This window comes from Colossoma macropomum, unplaced genomic scaffold, assembly GCF_904425465.1.
Source record: "Colossoma macropomum unplaced genomic scaffold, Colossoma_macropomum, whole genome shotgun sequence".
Taxonomy (NCBI): domain Eukaryota; kingdom Metazoa; phylum Chordata; class Actinopteri; order Characiformes; family Serrasalmidae; genus Colossoma; species Colossoma macropomum.
Window position 1 is genome coordinate 12,610,495 of NW_023494799.1, and position 25,906 is coordinate 12,636,400.

At 39.9% G+C, this 25,906-nt stretch overlaps 2 protein-coding genes across 5 annotated transcripts in view; one reads left to right on the forward strand and one right to left on the reverse strand.

Annotated features, from left to right (window-relative positions):
- Positions 1-6,535, forward strand: part of elovl1b (ELOVL fatty acid elongase 1b) — a 24,572-nt gene extending 18,037 nt beyond the window's left edge. For 3 of the 4 annotated variants that reach the window (XM_036587424.1, XM_036587420.1, XM_036587421.1), the window contains 7 exons: positions 1,742-1,843; positions 3,021-3,211; positions 4,076-4,156; positions 4,296-4,352; positions 4,441-4,546; positions 4,695-4,831; positions 5,660-6,535. In XM_036587424.1, the coding sequence (XP_036443317.1) occupies positions 1,783-1,843; positions 3,021-3,211; positions 4,076-4,156; positions 4,296-4,352; positions 4,441-4,546; positions 4,695-4,831; positions 5,660-6,010 (984 nt within the window). In that variant the 5' untranslated portion in view covers positions 1,742-1,782 and the 3' untranslated portion in view covers positions 6,011-6,535. The remainder of the gene's footprint in view (positions 1-1,741; positions 1,844-3,020; positions 3,212-4,075; positions 4,157-4,295; positions 4,353-4,440; positions 4,547-4,694; positions 4,832-5,659) is intronic. The other variant, XM_036587422.1, reaches the window with a different exon arrangement.
- On the reverse strand, positions 6,112-25,085 carry zfyve9b (zinc finger, FYVE domain containing 9b). Its single transcript, XM_036587419.1, has 16 exons — positions 24,937-25,085; positions 23,372-24,097; positions 19,735-19,834; positions 19,447-19,598; positions 18,615-18,738; positions 18,232-18,354; positions 16,296-16,451; positions 15,973-16,200; positions 15,171-15,253; positions 14,980-15,084; positions 14,307-14,457; positions 12,981-13,061; positions 9,667-9,829; positions 9,361-9,466; positions 9,095-9,271; positions 6,112-7,898 (listed from the first exon to the last, which is right to left on the reverse strand). Exons 2-16 carry the CDS (start codon positions 23,870-23,872, stop codon positions 7,737-7,739), a joined length of 2,412 nt encoding a protein of 803 aa, XP_036443312.1. The 5' UTR covers positions 23,873-24,097; positions 24,937-25,085; the 3' UTR covers positions 6,112-7,736.
- Positions 25,086-25,906: the final 821 nt, after the last annotated feature.

Here is a 25,906-nt window from a genome sequence, read left to right on the forward strand (position 1 = left end):
TCTCAGTGTAGTCTGCTGAAGGCATCCTCCAGTACTAACGTTATAGATATTACTGATATTGTGGGCATTAGCGGTATCATTAAGTGGTAAACAAATTCAGCATGAGAGTAGTTGGAAATAAATTTGGTTTTATTAGTAGAGCCATTGATAGAAGCTGCTATTTAAAAGCTCTGTTTTCATGGAGTCATAACAGTGTGCAAGCAGCTGGGCTTTAGGGTGGAAGTACTGATGATTCACAAGGTCAAATTAGTGTTAGAAAACTAGTGTCGTTAATAACTTAGCGTGTTACATTATGAACTCATTAACTTTGTTGTAGATTTTATTCCAAGTTACGGAGAGAAAAATAAAATAAAAATGACAAAAATGAAGATTTTTCTGGCAGTTATGAGATTGTCATTGTTATGGCCTGAAGATCAGAAAATGCTATACAAATTTGAGTTTGTATTGGTCACTCTTATTTGCAGTATGTTCAGGTGTCTGGAGGCCATGGAAGGTAAATATGGCATTTACCTCCCAGAGCTACCTGTGTTTCCAGTGCATGGTTACAGTATTACATTATAGATTACTCCCTGAGCTGGTAGCACATGATGTTCCAGTCCCAGCTTTTCCATCTTTCCTTACTTGCTAATGAAATTGTTTCCATTCGAGGTGATAACATGTTAGATCTAGATGGAAATGGCTTAAGCAAACCTAAAACACATCATATGAAACTGTTTTACTGATGACCTCATCCTCAAAGTTAGCGGTCACGCCTGCCCAGAATAACCATGCTAATGTTCAGTCTTTTGTAATAGTGGAAATCGTAGTTCTTGGTTGACTCGTAATTGTAGAATAGGCAAACTGTACTGCTGAACCCAGTGAAAAAGGAGATGGAAAATGGAAGTAGTGGAAAGATTTGGCGACTCTAGCACAAAAGATGATCAGTTATGTGCGTGGAGGTGTAAGGGTTGGCTAGTAGAGAGCCACTGGTGATGTGGGAGGTTGTGGTATTTGACTGCACTCTTGTCTTTTCCTCTTGCACGACATCTGCTATGAATGTGTGTGTTTCACTGCAGGCTTGAGCGTCCCGAGAGTCAGGACAGAATTCTTTAATACTGATTACATTCCACCCTTCTCTCCATGTCGTTCCTTCCTGAAGCCACACCTGCATCCCTCCCCTGTTTGCCTAAACCATGGCAGTGACTCAGCCATAGCGATAAGCACAAGCTTTGTTACAGTTCTAACTGTACTGTGTGTTAAGGTTTGTCAAAGAATCATTACTGCCTTCTGTAACTTATCTTAGGGCAGGTTTTTATGTGGGCATTTGTTCTACAGAGCTAAAGGTTAGAACAACACACACTCGGGCTCTGCGTTTTTTTTTTGTTGTTTTTTTCCCTCCCAGTTGTAGCTCCTCCCTGTCAGCATCAGGCCATGTCTGCTGAGAGGAAGAAAGGAAGGGATGTTGTTTAGAGGGAGGAGGGATATGGGAGAGAAAGAGCAGCCAGAGTCGCTAGTTAACCTCATGCGCGTTTTTTTTTTTTTTTTTTTCCCCAGGCAGGCGTATCACATGGCTGCAGCATGCACGTCATTATGATGATCGTTCTCACTGGCTCCACCCGCTGATTTCTGTTTTTGTTTAAAAGCCCAAAAGTCCCCTGAGGAACTAATGTAATAAAGTGTAATCACTTTCACTGTGTGCAAACCTGTGAATCCATTGCTTAAAGTGAACTAAAAAAACAGCTCTTGGTTTTTATTTCCACAGGTTTTTTTCTTTAGCTAGAAGTAGTCCAGAAGTTGGTGAAAATGCTAGAGACGGTCACAGAAAGAGTGCTGGAAGTGTATGACAAGCTCCTAGAATGGAGAGGTATGTACTCATTAAAGTTATTCTGATAACCTAAATCCAAAGTCAGGATTGCCGAAAGGCTCTTCTGTTGGACTTCCTTTGTTCTTGTTTTGGGTTTAAATGATCTGGCTGACTGAGAAATCCCACTTTGTGAAATACCATTCTGCACAGATTAAACCTAGACTTAAAGTAACCTACAGTTGACCTACTATACATGACAATTGACCCATTCAACATAATGAATTTAGTTTAGAGTTTAGATTCACTACATAACTTTGAGTTTACAGTCTTACATGCTGTTCTACCAAGATGGATTGTGTTGTAGATGAGGACAATAAATTTGGCACCATGGTAACATTAGCTTGATTACATTATAAAAAATCACATTCAGTCTATACTAAAGCCCAATTTGAGCTGGATTAGTTCTCAGAGGAGGTCCGGTAATGTAATTTATAGGGAATTTGACTGGCTGATTCGTACAGAATAAAGTAATTTCCCCAAATTATCCCAGCTAGCCCAGATCGAAACACCATAGCCCAGACAAATCCAAACAACAAAAACTAACTTCCAGTTAATACAAGGTGGAATCATTAGGCTAGTAAAGTGGACTCATTCAGCTTAATAAATGCCACCTAAATAGACTGAAATTGCACTGGCTTGTGAGAGGTACTTTCAAGATTTCAGTCTCCTTAGAAAACAGTAGTCCTGCTTTGAGCTTGCTCCATTTTAGCGGTCAGCCTTGTCTACTGGTCGCAAAAAAAGAGGTGGAATTGTTTGTTACTGGGTTTTGTTACACTTCAAACATCACTACTATTACTGAAGGAGTTCCAAGTTCAACTAATTATAGAAAGCAGTTTACTCTAGAATTATGACTTGACAGACCTGGCAAATTACAGACATTGTAGATTCATTCTTAATTAAAAATACAGATTTTGTCGGTAATCACTCAAATTACAGCACCTCCTTGGATAACATCCAGCTCCAAACAGTGTGCCCTTTTTCATACAGAAAATATCATTTGAAATTTATAACACCAGTTGGAAACTGATGACATTACTATTTCCATGGAATATCCTTTTTAGGACTAGCCTAGGAGAGGGGAACCCTCTTTCATCAAATGTTTTATTTAAATCAGGATGTTGCTCTCACTAAAGATCACAAAATATGTCTTGTTTTGTTTGGTGTGTTTCCATCTCAGACCCACGGGTGAGGGGCTACCCACTGATGGACAGTCCAGTCAACATGACTGCTGTTCTGCTCGCCTACCTCTTCTTCGTACTGTATGCAGGCCCTCGGATAATGGCCAACCGTAAACCTTTCCAACTAAAAGGCCCTATGATTGTCTACAACTTCTCCTTGGTTTTTCTGTCAAGTTTCATTGTGTATGAGGTGAGACTAAAGAAAACTGTGGACTGTTAAGTCCATACACATATATTGCTGTGCAATAGCCACCCTTTGTTTTTTCCAGTCAAAATTAAAGTATTTAAAAAATTAAGTGCAAAACTGTCGCAATCAGATAAACATTACTTACAGCTTTCATCTTTGAAAGAGAGAAAAAAAATCAAGCTCCATTCCTGCTTCTGATCTGAAAAACTCCACAGGTGTTTCTGGCCATCCTTCCGCTGTGAGAAGACAACTCAATACTATGAGTCTGAAGGGATGTGTAGCTGACAAGAAAAGAAAAGAAAATAGACAAGAAGAAAAATTGCAGATTAAACAAAGAAGCTGCTGGTGTTCTCAGAACAATGAAATGATTCAGAGTTCAGACCTCAACATCACTGCATGTGTTTGGGATTACTTGGATTGTGAGAAACTTAACATGCAACCAACATCTAAGACAGAATTTTGGAAATGTGGAAAATATTCCTGCAAACTAAATACTGAAATATTTTATACATTCCATTTTCTGTTTTATGGTTTAGCTTTTTCCTGGTGCTAAAAATATGTATTGTGTACTTAAAGGCCTTTTGACTGGAAATTAAATAATTGAAGGTTGATCTCTGATTTTCTGCATGTTAATTTAGTAGAAGGGCTGTCACTGGTACAGATGTTAGTGCTTTTACATCACATTTTGTTATATATTTATTATAAGTACTCTGCAAGGATTTATGACCTAAAAGACAACAGCCATATTATAGCTTGATGTAGTTACATCTGTCCTCTTAAATGCTCTATTCTCTTCTCTCCAAACTAAGCTTTTTACAGAAAGTGTAATAAACATCCTTTATTTTCTTTGACATTTTTGCTTTCTAGTTCTTGATGTCAGGGTGGCTCACAGGATATACGTGGAGATGTGACCCGGTTGATTACTCAGACAGTCCTCAAGGACTGAGGGTAAGATCTGATGTTTATGTAAACAGTTGTGCTTATGCAATATAACCATACCTGATGCATGAGCTGTCTATATTGGAAAAAGACATAAATAGAAATACCGGGTTTGCAGTATATACTGAAACTTTTTTTTTTTTTGTAGATGGTCAGAGTTGCATGGTTGTTCCTCTTCTCAAAGTTCATCGAGCTCATGGATACAGTAAGATGTGTTTATCAGTCATAAATAGCGTTCCATTGTTTGTACAAGTCATTCAGACTTAAGTGTAATTACTATTGTGTTTGTTTAGGTGTTTTTTGTGCTACGTAAGAAACACAGTCAAATTACATTCCTACACATCTTCCACCATTCTTTCATGCCCTGGACATGGTGGTGGGGTGTCAGCTTTGTTCCTGGTGAGTGGTTTAGCATTTAAATGTAAGCAGTTTATGCTTGCAGCATTGCATACTAGTGTACATGAAAGTCAAGAGCAATTATTGTAACCTAATGATTGCTTATAGTAGTAAATGGGGATTATGTGTGACTTTCTAAATATCTCTACAGGTGGAATGGGATCGTTCCATGCCATGGTCAACTCTGTCGTTCATGTGATCATGTACTTCTACTACGGCCTCTCTGCTGCAGGACCTCGATTCCAGAAGTACCTCTGGTGGAAGAAATACATGACTGCCATCCAGCTGGTAATTTTATTAATAATGTCGTGGTGTTCCAGCAGAAGTACACGAGGGCCTTAGAACTGGCGTTCATGACCGCTTAACATGGCAGAAATGAAAGAGCATAAAAAGATAAAAGAACATAGTTGGCTACAGTGCATTTTTACAAGAAGGGATGAGTGCGACCAATTAATGGCCATTACTTCTAAGGGCCATTCCATTTGATAGACTGATTCATATAGTTGAAACACCATTCACTCTGTGACTTGTGTGTCCTGATGGTCTAGAACAGTGGTTTTAACTCCTGTCCTTGGCACCCCCTGCCCTACACTGTTTCAAGTAAACTCTGCCTCTAACACGCCTGATCTAGCTCACAAGGGGTTTGCTATTAAGTTGATTTGCTGGAATAGGTCTGTTGAGGCAAGGAATATTCACGACTGTGCCAGGCAGGGTCTCAAGAACTGGGGTTGTGTACCACCTGCCTAAACCAAAGGTCATGAATTCTAGTTCTTGAGGGCTGGAGTCCAGCACGATATGTGAATTTCCCTACCCACGCACTCTTGATTCAACTCCTCGGTTAATTAGCTGGTCCATTTGGTGTGACAGAGCAAGGAAATCTGCCCTCCTTGATGATTCCTGGTCCTACAGCCATTCATTTTTATTTAATTTGAGGTTGGGGGATTACTATGGGCAAGATTCCTCTCACAGTTCAATCAAAAAAATTTAAATGCATCACTCATGCTAAGGTTTTTTACATCCTGGGCTGATGTTCCTTTAGTCTTCCCAATAGAAGTGGAGTTTGTTCTTCTTTTATTACCTCCATTTGATTCTGGTTTTTGTCTTCTGCTTTTCCAGACACAGTTCGTGCTGGTGTCCCTTCATGCTACACAGTATTACTTCATGGACCGCTGTGATTATCAGATGCCTCTCATCATCCACCTCATTTGGATGTATGGCACCTTCTTCTTCATTCTCTTCTCCAACTTCTGGTATCAGGCGTACGTGAAGGGCAAGCGGCTGCCCAAGAGTGCTGAACAGCTCAGTGTGAACAGCAAGGCCAATGGCGCTCTGTCTAATGGAGCTGTTGCCAACAGTGCTTCAGTAGTTTCTAATGGCAATGGTGTGCACCACGAGAATGGCTTGACCAATGGAAAGAAGCACCATGAGAACGGAACCTCCCACAGTGGTAAGATGAAGAAAGCCTAGACGGGCAAGAGAAGAGCATCCAAAACGCATGACCACGAGTGCCTGCACAAAATGCCATGGATTCCAAAGAGTGTTTTGGGACTGTTTTTCTCACCATGTACTGTGTTTCCCTTTATTTTGTAGTTTTAATAATGCACAAATACATGGGGAGATGAATGAGTCTGGGATCCCTGTCTGTATTTTTGTTTGTTTTGTTATTGATTTTTAATTGTTAATCTAAAGAAAATAAATATTGAGCACAATATATGAAGAGAAGAGCTGAGATGTTGACTGGATATAATCTTCACTGATGTCGCTCACCTTTTCACATGCAGAGTGAATGCACTCCTTACCCCCATCCTCACTCAGACTCCCCAATGATAAATGGCACTGTACAGTTCCTCTAAGTCAACTTGAGCTCCAACTGTAAATACTGTAGGTTTACCGTCAGACTAATGGGATTGATACTGTAGGGTTCTAAGTTTTTGTTACTCAAGTATATTGACTTGAACTTCAAATAAATTCCATTTTAAAATGGGACCATACAAATATTTATTGGCTTCTGTTTTCTTGAATATATTAGCATATTTGCTTAACATCTTCCTCCACACTTCCCAAGCGTAACATACATCATTCCAATCCCTTCAACTCCGTGTTGAACACCGGTTTCGTTTGCTATGTCATGCTGGTTCTGGTGGTTCAACACAGCTAGAGCTGTTACTTTCGAATCGGTTGAGCAACATCCCTTTTGTTTCTGCCAGTGGGTCCCCACTGAATGCTTTGTGTTCTCTCTGTAATCTCAGTCATGTCAAGCATGTAGGATGTAAATAAGACTTCCATTCTCCTCTGTCTGAAAGGGGCAACGTAGACTCTAATGCGCAGCTGGCAGTTCAGCAAGCATCCTACGTTGTGTGTGTGTGTGTGTGTGTGGGTGAAAGAGCAAGACTACACCAGTGAGTAGGGTCAATGGGTACATACAGGCAAAGAGAAAGAAACACAGTCCATTTACATGGACATGAAAAAAATTATGATAATTATTTACTACTTCGTAAGTTTAACAGCTTTTCAGCTTCTTCTTTTTAGTGCGGAAGAATGTAGGGCAGAGGTCAGACCACACCCATCCGTTCCATTTCATGTGGAACACTGAGTTAAGCCTGATGTTTGTACAGCCACAGAAGTCAATGGTATTTGTATAGTGACCTGATTATGTACAAACCAGGATCAACATAAATGATATGTAATATAATGAGCTCTATCCATGGAAGCAAAAATAATCACTATTAAAAAAAACTGCTCCAGTTTTAGGTCATGCTAATTACCATTCAGTTCATTTGATTCTTTTGCTCATTTTTTTCAAAGTGGTTTGCATAACATGCATATTAATTTTATGCCAAAGTCCATTTCAAAAACTGCATATGGCACCCTAAACATGTACAGATAATGCTACTTAATAGTTGAACAGTTGCTGCTGGTGACATAATTTAACATGATTCATTTTCAAATAAATCCACTGGCTTGAGTCTACGACTAGAAGATCTACAGCAGAGATATGGAGACTGTATTTAGTATTACATGAAGGCTGCTAATGTAAATCTGCCATTGTGACTTTTTCCAGTCACCTAAAAAGCGAGACAGAGGTTTAGGGTGGGGTTTGGATTACGCCTTCAGGCACAGTATGTCTTCCATTTCGTCCAGCTGTGAATGATCAGGCAGATGGTAGCGTGGTGAAGGTTTGTCGAGGTGTTCTCTAGGATATATCCTCCAGGATGTAGAAAATGAGCTCTAGCTGCAGGGCAGCGTGTCCTTGGCGCTGAGAGACACTCTGTACAACAGCCGTTAACGACTGGTTGAGACTGTCGTGGTAACATAGCGGCAGAGGCTGACCATTACTGCCTGCCAGAAACTCCATCTGAAACAAACGGAACAAACAGCTCAAACTAAAACACAATACCATTATCACATTCATGACCAAGTTCAGAGGCGTCTACTTACAGAGGTCTTTACTTTCCACTACTGTTGTTAGTCATTTTATGCAATAATAACTTTCTCATTGAATGTTTATCCATTATAAACTAGACACCAGAAGGCATTTTTAGATGTTTTTGATGTTTTACTTATTAGGTTATGAAAAGGCATAAATACGTAGTTTTCATCTGGAAAAACTTATTCAAGGTGCACAATTGGACCTTAAAACCACTGTTGTACCTTTGAGGAAACATTTACATTGTTTGTACCTTCATGTATATGAGCCACACCCATTACTAACAGGTATAAATTCAAACACATAGCCATGCATCCATCTCCACAGACAAACACTGGCAGTAGAATGGTTTGTACTGAAGGGCTCAGTGACTTTAGACGTGGCACTGTCATAAGACGCCACAAGTCAGTTTGTGAAATGTCTGCTCTGCCAGCTCTGCCCTGGTCAACTGTAAATGCTATTATTGTAAAATGGAAGAGTCTAGAAGCAACAACAAAGTGATTAACCACACAAACTCTCAGGCAAGGCTGCCAAGTGCTGAAAAGCATAAACATCTCTTATCCTCTGTTGCATCACTTGCTACAGAGTTTTAAACTTTCTCTGTGTATTAGAAGCTTCATAAAATGGGTTTCCATGGCTAAGCAGATGCACGCAAGATCACTGTGCGCAGTGCCAAGCGTCAGCTGGAGTGGTGTAAACTCCACTCTGACTCCAGAGCAGTGGGAATGTGTTCTTTGAAGTGATGAACCACTCTTCACTATCTGGCAGTCTGATGGATGAATCTGAGTTTGGAGGATGCCAGGAGAACACTGCCTATGGAATGCACCGCGCCAACAGTAATGTTTGGTGGAGGAGGGATAATAGTCTGAGGCTGTTTTTCTAGGTTTAGGCTTGGAATATCCATGTATGTACCATCACACCTATGTGAGCTTGTTCAACATCCCATTCCAAAACACACACACACACACACACACATATATGTGTGTGTGTGTGTGTGTGTGTGTAACGGGATGTCCAACAAGCTCACATAGGTGTGATGTGTCCATATACTTTTGGGCTTATAGGGTATGACCTTTGTAGTGCTAATGTGGCCCTGAACTTGTGCTTCTTTGCAACGTTCTCACCTTCTGCCCATCCAGCGTGACTCGCAACGCTAGTTTGGTCATGGCATCCTCCTTTAGCAGACTCAAAGACTGGCACAGTGCCAGGCAGAAGGCCCGTGCCAGCCGTTCCGTCAGGCGGTTATGGTTGCCATTAGCGTTTAGCCCACCTGACTGCTCCTCTCTCTGAAGAAAGAACACCTGCAGAGGCGAAAATGGTCACTTGATAAAGTACCTCCATAAAAGACAGATAACATCTCAGTGGCAACAGTAGCTATGTGGGTGTGTACCTCCGTCCAACGTATGACCTTTCCATTAGCTCGATACTCTAACCGCTGGTGTGTCTTCACACAAGTAATCGATTCCATAGATTTCCCATCAATGGGGCTGATTATGCTGTGAGTCAGAAGAGTGGAGACAGATGGACAAGTGCAGGAGCAATAAAACCATCACTGCACTACAGTAAACATTTACGAGTGACACAGTAACAGGTCACTGACCGCTGTACCAACACATTATTTGATTATTCGTCGTCAGGTGAACTCTAAAAACACCAATCAAGAGCAGCGTCCTTCATAATATGCAAATAAACTCACCCCTTGTTGAAGCGAGGCTCTTCATCTTGCCACTGAATGTGCACATACTCATGTCTGTCTGATTGCTGCAGTTTGCCACAGGTGAGGGTAAAGTCTCGCATGTCACGAAGAGCTCGCCGTAGCTCGAGCATGGTTTCCATAGTTACTTGCACCATCAAGCCATCTGAAAAGAACAGATACATTACAAGTATACAGAGCATTTTCATGGGTAATTAGAAATAGTTTGAAGTTCGGAATGTCAGCTTTATCTTGAGCAACTGTGCAAGTATGCAAAAGATTAGGCACCCCTGATCAAACTGCATATTTTGTTGATCTACATGAAAATAAGTAAACATGTTCTACAGGCAACAAACTTCTAAACATTTTAATGCACAGTTACTGTTTATATGCTGGATTTAACACATCAGAAATATGTGGCCCGTGCAAAAGTTTCAGCACATTTTACATTTTATGCTGTATTTTTTTCCAGTATGTTAAACTCAGAAAATAAATAGAAATTGTGCACTAAAATGTGCAGAAAAGCTGTAGCTTAACAGTTCAGCCTCTGGCTGCTGTACTGTTGTTATTAGACACAATGCTGCAGTTTCTGAAGCATGGGAAACACATATAGACCAGAATTCGAGTCATTAACAGTTCATATTAGATGTCAGAAACATTAATCCAATCAAAGTAACAGTAAAAGGTGAATGAAAAGGGAATTTGATCAATTAAAGAAAACTGAATGAATAAATCGCTAAGATGTAAACAAAGTCATTCAGAATGGTTTCCTGTGAAATGATCTGTCCTAGAAAAACTTAGCAAGAACTGTTCACATCTGAAGATTTTAATTATTCTAAAAGCTCCCTCACAGAAAGTTATGTATTTGTAAATATATTTTTTTAAATCCATGGTGGAGTAATTTATGCGGCATGTTGTAATGCAAAAGAGCACCCTCACTAAAGTTCAAGATTACTTACTAAACCTGAATAATTTTAGATATAAACTGGTATTTTGAATAGTAAATAAAATGACTACATCTGTCTTGTAGATATTGTAACCACTTGGTAAGTTTCTCCAGAATGCACTATTTCACATCTCGAAAATTGAATCATTCATGAATTTAAAAGAATTGGGTGAAATCGATTCCCTTGAAGTCTGAAGTATATTCCTGTGCATTTGTTTGCTTAATCAAAATAGCAGCTGTACAATTTTTCAGTTTTGTTCTCAGCTTTGATCATTTTCTTTTTATTTAAACCATCTGTAATAGCAGCAACACTTACTTCATAAGAGTAAAACTGGTGAATTCACTTTTCCCTCTGTAAAGGCATCAAATGAAATTATGTTTAGTACTTAGTTCAAATTACTTTTTTCTTCTGCAGTCTGCGACCCACAGACATCACCAGCACTGGCTGTGTTACATGTCGATGCTCTGCTGTCTGCTTGTTTTCGAGTGCTTTGTTTTCAGTAAGTGAAATGTGTGCCCAGTGGGATTCAGGTTGGTAGATCGACTCAGCCAGTAAAAACATGCACATAGTCCACAGTGGTGTGCTTTTTTCCCTTTACATTTTCCTCATTCCGTCCCTCTGGCACAGGTTAATCTTTATCTTATTTGTCCATAAGACTTTGTACTTGAGCTCTACAGCGTCTTAATGTAGTTTTGGCAAACTGTAATCTGATCTTTCTGTTCTTGAGGCTTTTCAGTGGCTTGCATCATGTGGGGAATCCTCCGAGGTTATGCTGCTGTATTCTTCATTTTATGAAAATCTTTGAGATATCTATGCCTGGGTTCGCTATTGCTAAACTAGCCATTGTACTTTTTCGTTTTAAGTATGTCTTTGTTTGATATATTTAAATCTTTCAGCCTCATAATGGCATTGATATTTCTTTTGTTCTCATATTGAGAGAACAACAAACGGTACGTCTAGAATCAACTACAGACCTTTTGTTAGCTCTCCAGTGCATGAACAACTGATGCAGCGGCACAGAGCTGGCCAAGAAATAACTGAACAGTCAAGGGGTCAATTATTTTCGGTCTCATGAGAAGGAGTGACTGTAATATGTTAGTTAAGACTAATATGGCAATTGTGGGCTAATGCACATATACAATCTTTTTCATGTGCGTATCTGCTGATGCCAATACATTCACTTTTATAACTGGGATACTTGGATTAGCGTTACAGATAAATATAATATTTATTTGTAGAGTGTTACAAAATGAATACAATGCAGACATTTTAAAGCAGTTGCCCAGTGCCATCTAAACATCATGCTCTACCAGAATACAATAAAAAAGTGACGTGAATAAAAAAGTGAAAGTGACGTGAAAAGTCCCGCCTTTCAATAAAAAGAGGCAATCAGCTTGCTGGTAAAACCACAAGCAGGAAAAGCCCCCCTCAGCTGTGGTGTTCCATGTGTAAGCACAGTAGCCAGAACAACCCAACAAAAACATGTTTTTGTGCATTATTTGAGCCAACACAACAGCCGCTCCAAAGTATTCATGAGAATTTAGTCAGATTCTACCAATAACTTCAAATATGATTTTTAAACTGTAATTTGACCTTCAGTTTAGAGTTTTTAGGTCGCTCCCCATTCAAGAAGATAGAAGTCTGGTCTGGTATGACTGGAATTAATTGCCCGGCGGCATTTCCGAGATGGCTGCTTAGTGTACAGACTTTCCTATAAGGATTTTGAATAAGGTCATCCAACTTCGGTTTGGAATATCAGTCAAATCTAATTAACAGGGCTGATTAATTGATTTCAATAAAGACATAAATACCCTCATATTAGGATGCACAATTGGAAGCAGCCAAGATCAGAATTGGCAGATTTTTCATTCAAACACGCAATGGCTGATCAGCCAATTTATTACTTTTATGATATAAACAATATGAGCAAGGTAAGTGCACTCATTCTGTATTTGAATGCTGCTGCTACACCTGTACCAAAGTGGCGTAACATTAGTCATTTTGCTAAATAACCAGTTGGCTCTTCCTTTAAATGTAGCACTTTATTTGATTCTTGTTATTTAAATAGGAAATAATTTTTTTTATTTAAGGTGTAAAATGCCAGCAAAAGCACATTAAAGAGTTGTGGCTAATGTCAAGTACTGGAGTATTAACGTGTTTCATGCGTTCATTTAGCTCCCCCCCCAAAAAAAACTACTAAAATCATCCATCAGATCATTTCTCCTTCCTGCCTACACACCATCAAAAAATTCATCCTCTTAATCCCCTTCAAAGTGAATAGCATGCAAACCACCACCTTAAACACACCAGACAACCAGGACACATTCAAGATGCAACAAACTATTCAGACAAAGGATTAAAATAGGAAACCTTCAACGATGCTGGACTTGGCCAGGTATCCTGATGAGGCTTTCAGGGCTCCACTAAACACAAAAAAGCAGGAGCCTGTAACTGAAAAAACAAACACAATTGCATTTTATACATGCAAAAAGGCAGATGGCATTTAAAATCATAGAGACACTTTGAACTGTACTGTTAGTGTCCCCTGGTGGTCTAAGATGAACATTACTCCTCTAATACTGCTCTTGTGCTTGAATAAAGGACTGTGTGGTCTTTACTTTTGCTGAGCTTCATTCTACTTTTCAGACTGTACGTGTGCAATCTCCTTTGGGTCTGATAGTACATGTGTGGGTTTTTTTATTTGCATTGGTGTCTGGAGTAGAGTGTGGAGTAAAGTGTGTGTGTACATGCTTGTTGTTGAATATTTTCAGGACGAAAATGTCTTGACTTCATAGGATCATGTGAGACCCAAATAGAATCAAAACTTGCTTTGTGTAAAAGTAAAACCTGTTTAGTTAATTTTTTTTATTAAAGCAATAAAAACATTTGAACTAAATAGAATGATGGAAGAAAATTATTAATTTTCTAAATATTATATACATATATATGACCATTTCTAACGATCCATTTGTCATGAAATTCTGACATGGTGTAAATGGTGCTTTAAAAATGTAGATTATATATATACATATATATATATATATATATATATATGAAATGTTAGACAACATATTATTAATAGTTATAGTACTTATATTTTACATATTACATTTACATTTATATAATATATAAGGGACTTATTGTACATATGGACCCTATTATATTATTATACACATGCATATACAATATATAATTCCATATGTAATATGTACGGAACATATTATAAATATGAACTTTTGAACATGTGAGACATATCATTACATATAGGTACTTCATGTCATAACATAAAAACAAACCTCTGTGTGTATGTACGTCTCTCGACCTATGTGTGACTGGATCTAAAAATGTGTTTGTACTTCATTTGTGTGAAGATTACAAGTTTGTGTGTGTGTGTGTGTGCGCAAGTTTTGTTATCCTTGTAAGGACTACATGTCTTCACAAGGATAAGAGAAAATGACATTTTCACTCAAATAAGGGCATTTTACTGGTCCTCACTTGAGGATGTGTTGTTTTCACTAGAAATTACATTTTTTTGGAAAATCTAAAAGAGCAGAAAAATTGCATCTTGGAAACTCAGGTTAAGGTTAGGTTTAGGTGTAGGTGTAGTATTACTTGGCTACAGTAATACAAAAATGAAGAGAAACCTATGGTAGTCCTCACAAGGAATGTAACACAAGATTGTGTGTGTGTGTTCACCTCTGCGTGGCTGGCTGTGGATACTGATTGCCTGTGTCTGGTACTGTCCATCTGCAGTCTGCACACAGATGAGGTGGGAGTCGGCGCGCTCGTTAAAGCAAGCTCCCATAGCCAGCACTCTCTCATTCGACTTATTCAGCGCCTTCAGCAGCTGAGCGAGCAACAAGAGAAGACACATAACCTGATTTAATGGCTCACTATCACAGCTACTGTGTGATGCTGAAAAAGGTTCCGCAGTATAGGATGTTCCAGGATGCTATTCTACTCCCAGTGAATGGAGCCAGAGGATTCTGACTATGTTAACTCTTAGAAGTTTGCAGCTAACAAAAACATGTAATTTGTATGATGTCAATTCACTTTTAATACATACAGCCATATGCAGAAGTTTGGGTGCCCCAGACAAATACACACATCCTCTACAGAGAACACACCACTGCACATTGTAATGTACAGTTACTTTTTATTTGCAGAATTTTATAAATTGGGAAAAAAATAAAACATATATAATAAAAGAAAAATGTGATATTTAAGTATGTTCTCTGTAGAGGATGTGTTAACTTGTTTTCACGTAGAAAATCAGGCAAAACACACAGTAGCATTTTAACTCCAGACCTCTAAGGGGTGATCAGAACTAAGCAGTATTTCTTGAGCGCTTTCAGTGACATCTCATTACCTCTGCATGGCGGGCTTTAGGGATTGTGATGCACGTGCTCCGCGCCTCCAAGTCAACCATCAGGCCCGTCACTACTGGCAACGTGTAACGGTAGAAACGGAAGTCCTAAGATTCACACAAGAACAGACTTCAGAATATAATCCTCTACCATACAAAACAGGAAAGCACAGCATTCAAGAAGAGAGTCTTACCACCAGAAGTCTCATGATGCTGTTGTTAATCTGGCCAAAGAGTGGCTCTCTGAAGCGAACACTGAACAGAGGACAGGGATAGACTGCAGGAGAGTTGAGACAGCCACAAACATCAACCATTAGCATACAGTCATTACAGCACTGTCACTTGCTGTACCCTATCCACAACCTATGAAAATTTTAAGGGCCCATATTCTTCATTTTCATTTTTTTTTTCTTTTTTATTTATTGTTTTCATGCACCAAAACCAGCTATAATTCACTTTTAGATGACAGTTTTCCATATTTTCTTCCCTTTGCATTAAACAAGCTGTTTTTGTTACTGTGTCTTTAAGACTGTCTTTTAATTACCTCTGTTCTAATTGGCTGCTCTGTATTGTGCCTCATTCAAAACGTTGGGCTGAAATGTGCAGAACAAACTGTTAAATTTGGACTGAAATGCTCAGGGTTTCAGGATAAATAAACTTCAGCAGCACCGTTTGGCTGTCTAGATTGTTTAAACGATGACAATTTTCTTGGCAAAATACTCAGAAACAGCAAAATGTTTAATAATTTTCCCCAAATCCTCTTCAATAACTCAGCTACAGACAGTCTGCAGCAACAACACTGCTTACCACATCAACATTAATATCCAGGCTAAACTGCTGTGCACTGAAAGGAACATCACATGTAAATGTGCTAATGGGTGTGACATCACAACCATGACAATGAAAAAGTTTTTGCAGCTATGGAGCAAATTATTACACAGTCCATCAAACTGCATTCACTTCTCAATAGCTTTAAGCACATGTTGAGGTTCTTACATCGATACTCAGCACCCAAACGCAGCATGAGGCGCAAGGGGAAGGCTCTGGCCCAAGGACTCTCAGCCCGGAGGATCAGCAAGCCAAATAAGAAGGGCTGGGGGGGCAGTGGCAGACCATCGAGAGACTGGAACGTGGGGCGCACGTAGAGAAAGCCAGCATGCTCCTTACTGCCCAGGAACCCTCTCACCGCCAGAGAGTGACTCAAGTGATTCAAGAACTTTCCTGCTGTAAAGTTTACATCAAGAAAAAATGTAAGTCCCACAGCCATGAAGAATGCCAAGATGATCAAGTACAAAAAGCAGGGAGCAACGACACGCAACCTGTTTGTGCATCCCAGTAGATCTGAATGAAGTGGCTGAAGATGTCTGTAGGGAATCTCTTCTCTTCAGGCAAACACTGCAACAGTACGACCACTTCTGGCTGACCAACAGCATGCATCCCCTTAGACGTCACACACCAGCACCTCCTGTTCACATCTGCAGAAGTATACACAAACACATATGAAATCAAGTTTCCTCATCTTAAGAACACATTCCTATGAGGGACTGACCACTTAAAAACGAATAACCAATAAAATCGACTGATACACTTTTATATTTATATTTAATATTTGACAGAACTGAGTATCAGTTCTCAACTGCACTGAAACTCGAATAATATTAGTACTGAAATATTTGGGGGTTATTAAAAACATTTTGTGTCATAATCATGCTATTCTCATGACAAATGTTATGTTTGGGTACATTTTACACATTTGTATTATTCTTACTATAAGGATATTTTGTGCTCAAAACAGCACTGTGCAAATGTCTGAGGCCATCATTCATTTTTTCATTTCCAGTCAAAACAGCTATTAAGTACAAGTCACTGACTTTTCAGCCTCAGGAAAAAAACAGAAAACATATATTTGACAGAACATTAGCTGAATGTTTTTCCACACCTCCAAAGTTCAGTCTTACAAGTTGGTTGCATTTTCTGCTTTTTTTGATGCAAGTAATCCTAATTCAAATTTTAGACTCTTCAGTTCACACAACATTACTCCTCGAGTTGTCCTGATGTCTTGGACTGGTTCAGTGTTATAGTGCAAATGATCTCAGTCATTTTCTCAGTCATGGCTTCATGACAGCTACACATCCTTTCAGACCCATAACATTACGTTGTGCTCTCACAGTGGAAGGAAGGACTGAAACGCCCATGGAATTTTTTAGAAGCAAGAGTGGAGCTGGATTTTCTCAAAGATGAAACTTTAGGTGCTGTTTATCTGATGGTGACAGTTGTGGTGGTCTACCAGGTCTTGCATGGTCGTTAAGAGTCCCATTTTCTCTACAATTTTTTTTCTACATTTTTTGAACTCATTTTGAAAACTCCTGTTTTTTCATTTAGTTTTCTTTGACTTTTCCCTTTCTGAGGCAAGTGGATTATCTTACATCTAATTTCAAAAATATCCTCTGAAAAAGAACAACTTAATGGCACTTTTGACTAGAAATTAAATAAATTAAAGGCGGTCTCTGACTTTTGTACATTTCTGTAGTTGGACAGGAGGTCCCTCACACTGGGTTGCCCTTGTTATCACGAGTTCAAAAGTTTAAATACCATCATATTTTTGCCCGTGCAGCTGAAACTGTCATTATCAGCAGCTCTAATTCCTACCTAGATCAGGGCAATATGGAAAAAAAACTGCTGAAGTAGATCATTTAGTAAAATACCTCAATAATGTGACATAATTAAGAACACAAACACTATATACCACTGTTGCGGCATTCATACAGGCAATAACCCATCTTAAAAGTCTTTCTGTTTTACTAATATTGTCGCTGTCACCCATTTTTATCTGATGTTATCCAATTCAATGATTACAGACAAACTGCTGAAGCATAATTGACAAATTATGCTGAACTGTGCTCAGATGTACAAAGGCCTACAGTGCAGCTTATTAGAGGTAATCCATTCTTCAAATGAGTTACCAATACAGCCTCAGTAAAACTATCACCAATATTTAATTTTTAAGAAAATAACCCTGCTCCAGTAATTAAAATGTTGATGTTGGTGAATAAACTCAGTTATCACCCAACTCTATTCCTACCTCTTTAACACATCTACAGCACACACACATACACATCTGCATATACATCAACCACAACCACGTCCATGTCACAAGATATTAAATAAATGTCCACAGGTCCACTCCGCCCAGACCACATGCCTAACCACCTCAATCAGCCTATGAGTAGTGGAGAGAGACATTAGCAGACATACAGCTGACAATCTTCACCATGGCCAGAAGGTTGGCGTTGAGGACAAACACCAGTGGCTCCGTCTGACCTTGCTCCAACTCCTCCAGCAGCGAAGACTCCGTCCGCTTCTCCTCCACTGTGTAATCTAAGCAACACAAATACATCTTACTGAGCCCTCTACAATGATGGTTATGCAAAAATCAGACAGCTCAGAGGATTTGCAAGTGTCAATAGTATCTTTGGAGTCTGTTTGAATAGTCAAGTTAGACACTAAGACGTTTCAATGGACGCCAGGCACAACCAATTGGTAATAGTAAGCTTGAGTGGTCAGACCCTCCTGTAACCTGTGCTCCACTGACTGAAGCCGAATATCCGAGTTGTGGTTAGGTGAGAATATTTTGATACCTCCTTTAACCCCTGTAGATGTTAGGATGGGGGGAAGTCCTTTGTGTGGTAAGGGCTTAGCTGAGTTTCCTTTGGGACTGTTAACAATTTCCTCTCTTTCCAAACAAGGCGAGTTTGGCATCTCCTAAAGAAAAGAAAGACATATAAATCAAGCATGTTAGTTTTTACAGCTCAACCCTCCACAGGCCAAAGTCTGGATGTCTGATTGAATCTGAATTTGAATGATGTTCACAATTTGAATGATGTTCACAAACACAAAGGTAATTTTATCTAAACAAGTAGTTTTCAGTTGCATTCGAGAGATCTGAACTTTATGCAAAAGGTCAAATCAGAAGTTCTGTTGATTTTTGAAGTAAAAAAAAAAGGAGTTAACACATCCTCTACATTTTTGGCATTTTCTGCATATTTTAGTGCACAATTTCTACTTTTTTGTAGTTTAACATGTTGGGGAGGAAAATAATTTAGGAATAATTAATTAAATGTAAAATGTGCCATAGCTTTTTTTGCAACATTTTGTGTGGCCTGTGCAAAAGTTATGCATTATAGTTTAAATTCAGCAATCAAACAAAAATTGTGGATCAAATTATGTAGAAGTGTGTTCTCTGTAGAGAATAATTGTTTTCAATTAGAAAATTAACAAAATGTAATTTGTGCAAGCTTTGCATATAAATGCTAAAACAGTAAAAAAAATGAATAGTAAACATCATAAAAATAGAAAAAGAGTAAAAATCTGTAGATTTTCTCCATATGTTATTCTGCAATTACTGTCAAGTGACAGTGCTGGATCATGAAGGGAGGCGAGAACACATTTAACACTTCTAGCGATGCTCACAGACGGGTCTGTTGACACCACTTGAGCTACTGCCGGACTGTGCGTCTGGATTGGATCACAGTGGGTTGGAGTAGTGTTGGCACTGGAAGACTCATTTCTGGGTTGAACGCTGTCAGCAAACCAAACTTTCTTTTGTTCCTTGCGAAGGGTTCCTGTGAAGCAGAAGACAGGCAGAGATTCACAAAGACAAAAGGACAAGACTGTTTTCAGATGGATGCTCAAATGAATAAATGTCTTCATCTGTATCTGTTTGAAGATGAAGGCAGTGCTATTTCTTCAAATACTCACTGTTGATGAGAGTCGAGTGACAGGTGACACAGACACGCCCCTCTTTTCCACCCAGGTGAGTTAACCTGAACCTCAAGTCACAGCACACCACACAGAACACCTACAGATAACACAGAGCATACATACACAGATACAAACAGAGACACCGCTGCGACACAGACCACCATGGCCCCCATTAGGAGCAATCTGCGTAACCATAACTGCAGTTAGTGCTGGGCCATATATCATCTATATTGGTACTGATGTCACTTAACAATATTGTACTTTTAGTACTTTTCTGTTGCATTTTGTAAGTTTCATCTCATCAATGTTTCTGTTTTGTGTAAGGTTCCCATGTAATTTAATGAAAAATGGAACAGAACTAAACAGTCTAACTTAAACAAGCTAAACCAGGTTAATAAGACTTTCTTAGAAGTACACAGGAAGCATGAGTTTATTTACTTTATTAATGCAAACGTAAAGGGTAATAACACAGATTTTTCAAATTTTCTGCACAATTAGTTAAGGTGTAAAAAAGTCATTCAGAGTGGTTTGATGTGATATGCTCTGTTCTAGAGAAACTTAGCAAGTCAAAATTGTTCCCAAGAGTAGTCATGGGAAGCAGACGTGTGAAGAGTTCAAGGCCTCCAAAAGCATCCTCTTAGAAAATTAATTAAAGTTTAAAAATAACATTCCCAAGAGAAAGATTCACAGGTTTTAAGTATTTTACCCTCTACAGAGCATATCATCATCAAAACATTCAAAGAATCTGGAAAAATTTAGCTGCATACAAGACAAGGTCGAAAACCACAAACGAATGCCTGTAACCTTCAACCCCTCAGACAGCACTGCATTAAAAACTAGCATGCTTTAGTGATGGTTATCACCACACGGGCTCAGGAATACTTTCACAAACCGTTGACAATGAACACTGTTCGTCACTACATCCACAAACGCACGTTAAGACTGTACTATGCACAGTAGAAGTCAAATGTCAACAGCTTACAAAAACACCACCAACTTCTCTGGACTTGAGCTCATCTGAAATGGACTGATGCATAGTGGTAACGTATACAGCGCTCTGATAAGTCACATTTCAGATCGTTTATGGAAATAATGGACGTTGCGTTCTCTGGGCCAAAGTAAAGAATCATCCAGATTGTTACCAGCGTAAAGTTCAAAAGCCAGCATATGTCATGATATGGGGGGGGGTGGTATTTGTGGGTAAACTGCACATCTGTGAAAGCACCACTAATGCTGAACGCATTATGGAGCAACATATGCTGCCTTCTGGATGTCGTCTTTTTACTTTAGGGACATCCATAGGGAGAAGTTTATTTCAACATGACAACACCAGCCACATTCTGCAGGTATTACAACAAAATGCCTAATCAGAGATTGTGGGATGCACCCTTTCCAAATTTTTTGGAACATGTTGCAGGCAGGGCGGCACGGTGGCGCAGTGGGTAGCGCTGTCGCCTCACAGCAAGAATGGCCTGGGTTCGATTCCCGGCCGGGTGACCTGGGTTATTTCTGTGTGGAGTTTGCATGTTCTCCCCGTGTCTGCGTGGGTTTCCTCCGGGTACTCCGGTTTCCTCCCACAGTCCAAAAACATGCAGTCAGGCTGATTGGATATGCTAAATTGCCCCTAGGTGTGAATGTGTATGTCTGTCTGTCTGCCCTGCGATGGACTGGCGACCTGTCCAGGGTGTATCCTGCCTTTCGCCCAATGACAGCTGGGATAGGCTCCAGCACCCCACCGCGACCCAGAAGGATAAGCGGTTTAGATGATGGATGTTGCAGGCATTATTTATTTTTTGTTTCATAATGTGCCAAATTTTCCCTGGTGACAGGTCTGGACTGCAGGCAGGCCAGTTTAGCACCTGGACTCTTTTACTACGGAGCAATGCTGTTGTAATAAGTGCCGAAGGTGGTTTGGCATTGTCTTGCTGAAATAAGCAAGGTCTTCCCTGAAAAAGACGTTGTCTGGATGGCATTTAGTTCAGCATTAATGGTGCAAAAATTCAAATTTTTATTAGTCAGACCACAGGGCACTTTTCAACTATAGTCCATCTTAAATTAGCTTGGGCCCAGAGAAGGTGGCAGCGTTTCTGAATCTTTATATATGGTTTCTTCTTTGCACAGTAGAGTTTTAACTTGCACTTGTAGATACAGCGATGAACTACACTTACAGACAAAGTTTTTTTTCAGAAGTGTTCCTGAGCCCATGCAGTGATGTCCACCACAGAATTGTGTCTGTTTTTAATGCAGTGCCGTCTGAGGGCCCAAAGATCATGGCCAGCCAGTACTGGTTTTCATTCTTGTCCCTTGCATACAGAGATTCCTCCGGATTCTCTTAATCTTTTAATCCTGTTGTGTACCACAGATGATGAAAATCCCAAGCTCTTTGCTATTTTATATCGAGAAATGTTATTCTTGAATTATTGCACTACTTCTGGAAGACTCAGCCTCTCTAAAATGCTCTTTTTATACTCTTTTACTGGTCTGTTGCCAATTAACCTGATTTGTTGTGAGATGTTCCACCAAGTGTTTTTTAGCATTACACAACTTTACCAGTCTTTTGAGGCCCCTGTCCCAACTTTTTGAAATGTTATTGACATCTTATTCAAAATGATATATTTTTCAAAAAACAATTACATTTCTCAGCTTCAACACTTGATATGTTTGTGCTACTTTGAATTAAATAATAAATGCATTAAATATTAAATGCATTCTATTTTTATTTAGGTTTTGCACAGCATCCCAACTTTTTTGGAAATGGGATTGTAAATGTTTACATTAGACTACCTATTTAAGATTTCAGAACAATAAGTGATGTATATATCATAATGCAGTTTGTGATGGATCCATTTGTTACCAGGGATAAGGTCATTATGAATAAGAGGGAGATTACATCAGAAACAGATGTCAGTGCTGTATTTTTAGTGTCGATGGAAGCTAATGGGTATGCTGATAAAAATTTAGATCTCTCTCTGGGTGTACAATTGTGTAAGTATCTATTTATGAAGATTTTAGGGGGCCAAGTTACCACAGGCCCCCCAAGAGCCATAAGCTCCAGAGTGACTGCCACTCTTCCTGCTCCCCAGTAATTATACCACTGCTTGAAACACAAAAAAGGAATCAAAAATTTTCAAGTGAAGCTAATCATCACTTCAGCAATGGTGTGTGAGTTCAGAGGGAAAATTAAAGCAGTGGTTTAGTATTCTGTTACAAATGTATTCAATTAATATATGATTAAAAACTGCCCTATGTTATTTTATGCTAATTTTACACATTTATTGAATCATGTGAATACCCTGATTCATTAAAACACCCACAAAAACTCAACCACTGCAACCCGAGGTTGGTCAGAATGCTCACAGCAAGGAATAACAAAACTATAATTTGTTAGAGAGCTTATTTGCATACTGCAGTCTACTGCAACATCAGTATCAGGATAACGATTAACAAATTATATATTGCATCAACCTTATCGATAGAATGTGATACTATGATATGTTTTGAAAAAGTTAAGAAGAATTCAATCAATACGCCCAGCACTTACTGCAGCCCCACAACCCCCCCAAAATTTGAATTAATTTGTAATTAGTCACACCAAATTAACTCTGCATTTCATAACAGGATTTCAGGCCTGTACCTTCCCGCAGGCTCTGCAGTGGTGCCTCCTCCTCGTGAAGGAGAATCTGGAGCCACATTTCATACACGCCGGAGCCTGAGAGTCAGGGACCCACTGAGGGGCCGTGGAGCCAAGAGAGCTGCAGCGCTGCACAGGGAGGGCACCAAGAGACCCCCTCCTTACACAGGACACTCCACTCTCTGGGCCAGTCACGTTCACACTGGCTCTGCGGGCCGAGGGTGACTCAGACTCATGGGCAGAGGACAGCGTGTCCGTCTCGGGCCGGCCCGGGTCACCCTGGGTCCGGGCGTCCTCAGGAACAGACAGCGTGCTTCCTGGCACAGCCTCTGGCTGCTCCTGCTCGCTGTCGGCCAGCTCCTTCTCCTCTACCACAGAGTCCTCCTTCAGGCCAGGCATGAGCCAGCCCTCGTCCAGCAGCGCCTCCCTGGAGTCCTTGAGCGTGGAGTAACCGAAGCGTCTCTCTCCCCACACGGAGAGAGTGGCGGTCACTGCCTGCCTCATCTTCTTAATGAAGTTCAGCCAGGCTTGCCAAGTCACTCAGCATGCTTTTTGTCTGCGTTACGTCACACTCAGCTTTGGGGTTTAGCTCCAGAGCAACATAGTCTGGCATGGTCTGCAGGACAATGCTGCTTATCAGTCAGTCAGATGCTGCTCCCTTTGAGACTGATGGACAACCTCATAGCTGCCCTTCTCCCTGTGAAAATGAGGGCTGAGCCAATGTGAATACTGGGGGGAAAAAAGACAAGACTGCTCAACACTACTCTGCAAAGCAGGCTTTGCCAGCCGCAGCAGTTCAATACAGATTTACAGCTATGCAAAGTATCATGCAGTAGCTTTTGCCCAGGCAGTTTAGAATATGCTGACTTAGCCTTCTTTGCGTTAGCTGGAAACCGTCATAACCTGACACAAGGACTTTCACAACGGAATGTAAACGTTTTCACGCTTGAGTTAAGGTGAGGGTAGTTTGGTTTTACTCTAAAAATCATTCACAAACATTAAACCTGCGTCACAGCACCGCTTGCTATTGTTACTAGCATTTTGAATGGGAGAAAGAGCCGGTAGCCCCCCGGGCTAGTACGCTATTCATCTCCGTGTCACCTCATTTAGCCCCCTTTACCGGTCTGTCAGCACTTTTTACTCTGGCTAGCTCTAGCTCATCCGTCAATACGTCTTTTATTCGCATTCATAAGTCTACACCTATGCACAAGCAAAGTGTCTGTACGAAAAGTTCGCGAAGCTACCGCAGATACAACGCAGCCGTCCTTACCGGGCAGAGCCGCTTCGTACGCGAGCATTCGTTCACTAGCAAAACGTCTTCTCGTCATTTATAGCGCACTTCTAAACTGATGGAAGGGAAGAATCCCGCAGGCAGGCAGGCGGCCACATGGCACCCGGTCGCCCTGAGCCAACGACTGCAGCAATGCGACAACTAGAACATGAGCCAGTTAGGCTAAGCCCACGTTAACTAACGTACGGAGGAGCAATAACAGCCTGTTTGCTTTGCGGTAACCGTCGCTAGTCAGACAAGAACGTTAACTAATTGACGTTAACGGTTCAGTACTCACCTGAACCGACGCACACCATCACATACATTACTGATTTTCATCAGCCATCCCAGCCTTGGACTGATCCGCTTCGCTCTCATCTACGCGCTCACTGCGCTCTTGCAAACTCACTGAAGGTTGCTTTGAATCATGTCTTATGAAAAAGCCAGTGACTCAGGCTTGTCCCATTACTCACACATCCTGACCTCAGGGAGGGTCTTGGCAGTGCGAACTTCAAAAATGCAAACATGCCCTGCTGTTGTATTGCCTGAATGTCACCCTCTTTAATTATTCACATATACCTGGACAACAAACCTCCTTTACTGTATTACAGTATAAGTTCTTCCGTAACATAATGCATATTTGCACAACTGTACACATTTTTGCTAATGTTCAAATCATGCTGTAATATTCTGTATATTATGGTTATCATATCATGTCTGCTCAGACCTACCTAAGTACAGATATTCACATCTCTTTAGCTCATTTCACCTTGGCCTCTTATTCTATTCTACATATTAGATTTTTTTATTTGTCCATTAGTGAAATATTTGTTACTGGTTTGTTCAGTATGTTACATGTCATACGTGTGGGCACTCAGAAGAACCCTTTCCTTGTATATGTAACATACTTGGCGAAATAAAGTGATTCTGACTTTGAAGTTTCAGTTCTAAAGTGTGGATGCAGGTCCTGCCCTGCAATACTGAGCCAAGTTACTTAAAAGCTGTGCCTTATTCTGCTGTCACAGTAGCTTTATGGTGCATTTTATTTGAAATAGTGCCACAAATGTCAGATTATCATAAGATCATTAAACCTTGATATGCAACTTTAATATTTACATCTAAAATTTGAGCAAAGATTCTACATTCTGAACACAACTAGCGAAAAAAGGTTCTATGACTTACAAACATACAATAGAATAGAACTGTTTTTGGGACTTATGAGAACCATTTTTTAAAGGTTCTTTACAGAACCATGTACAACAGTTTTT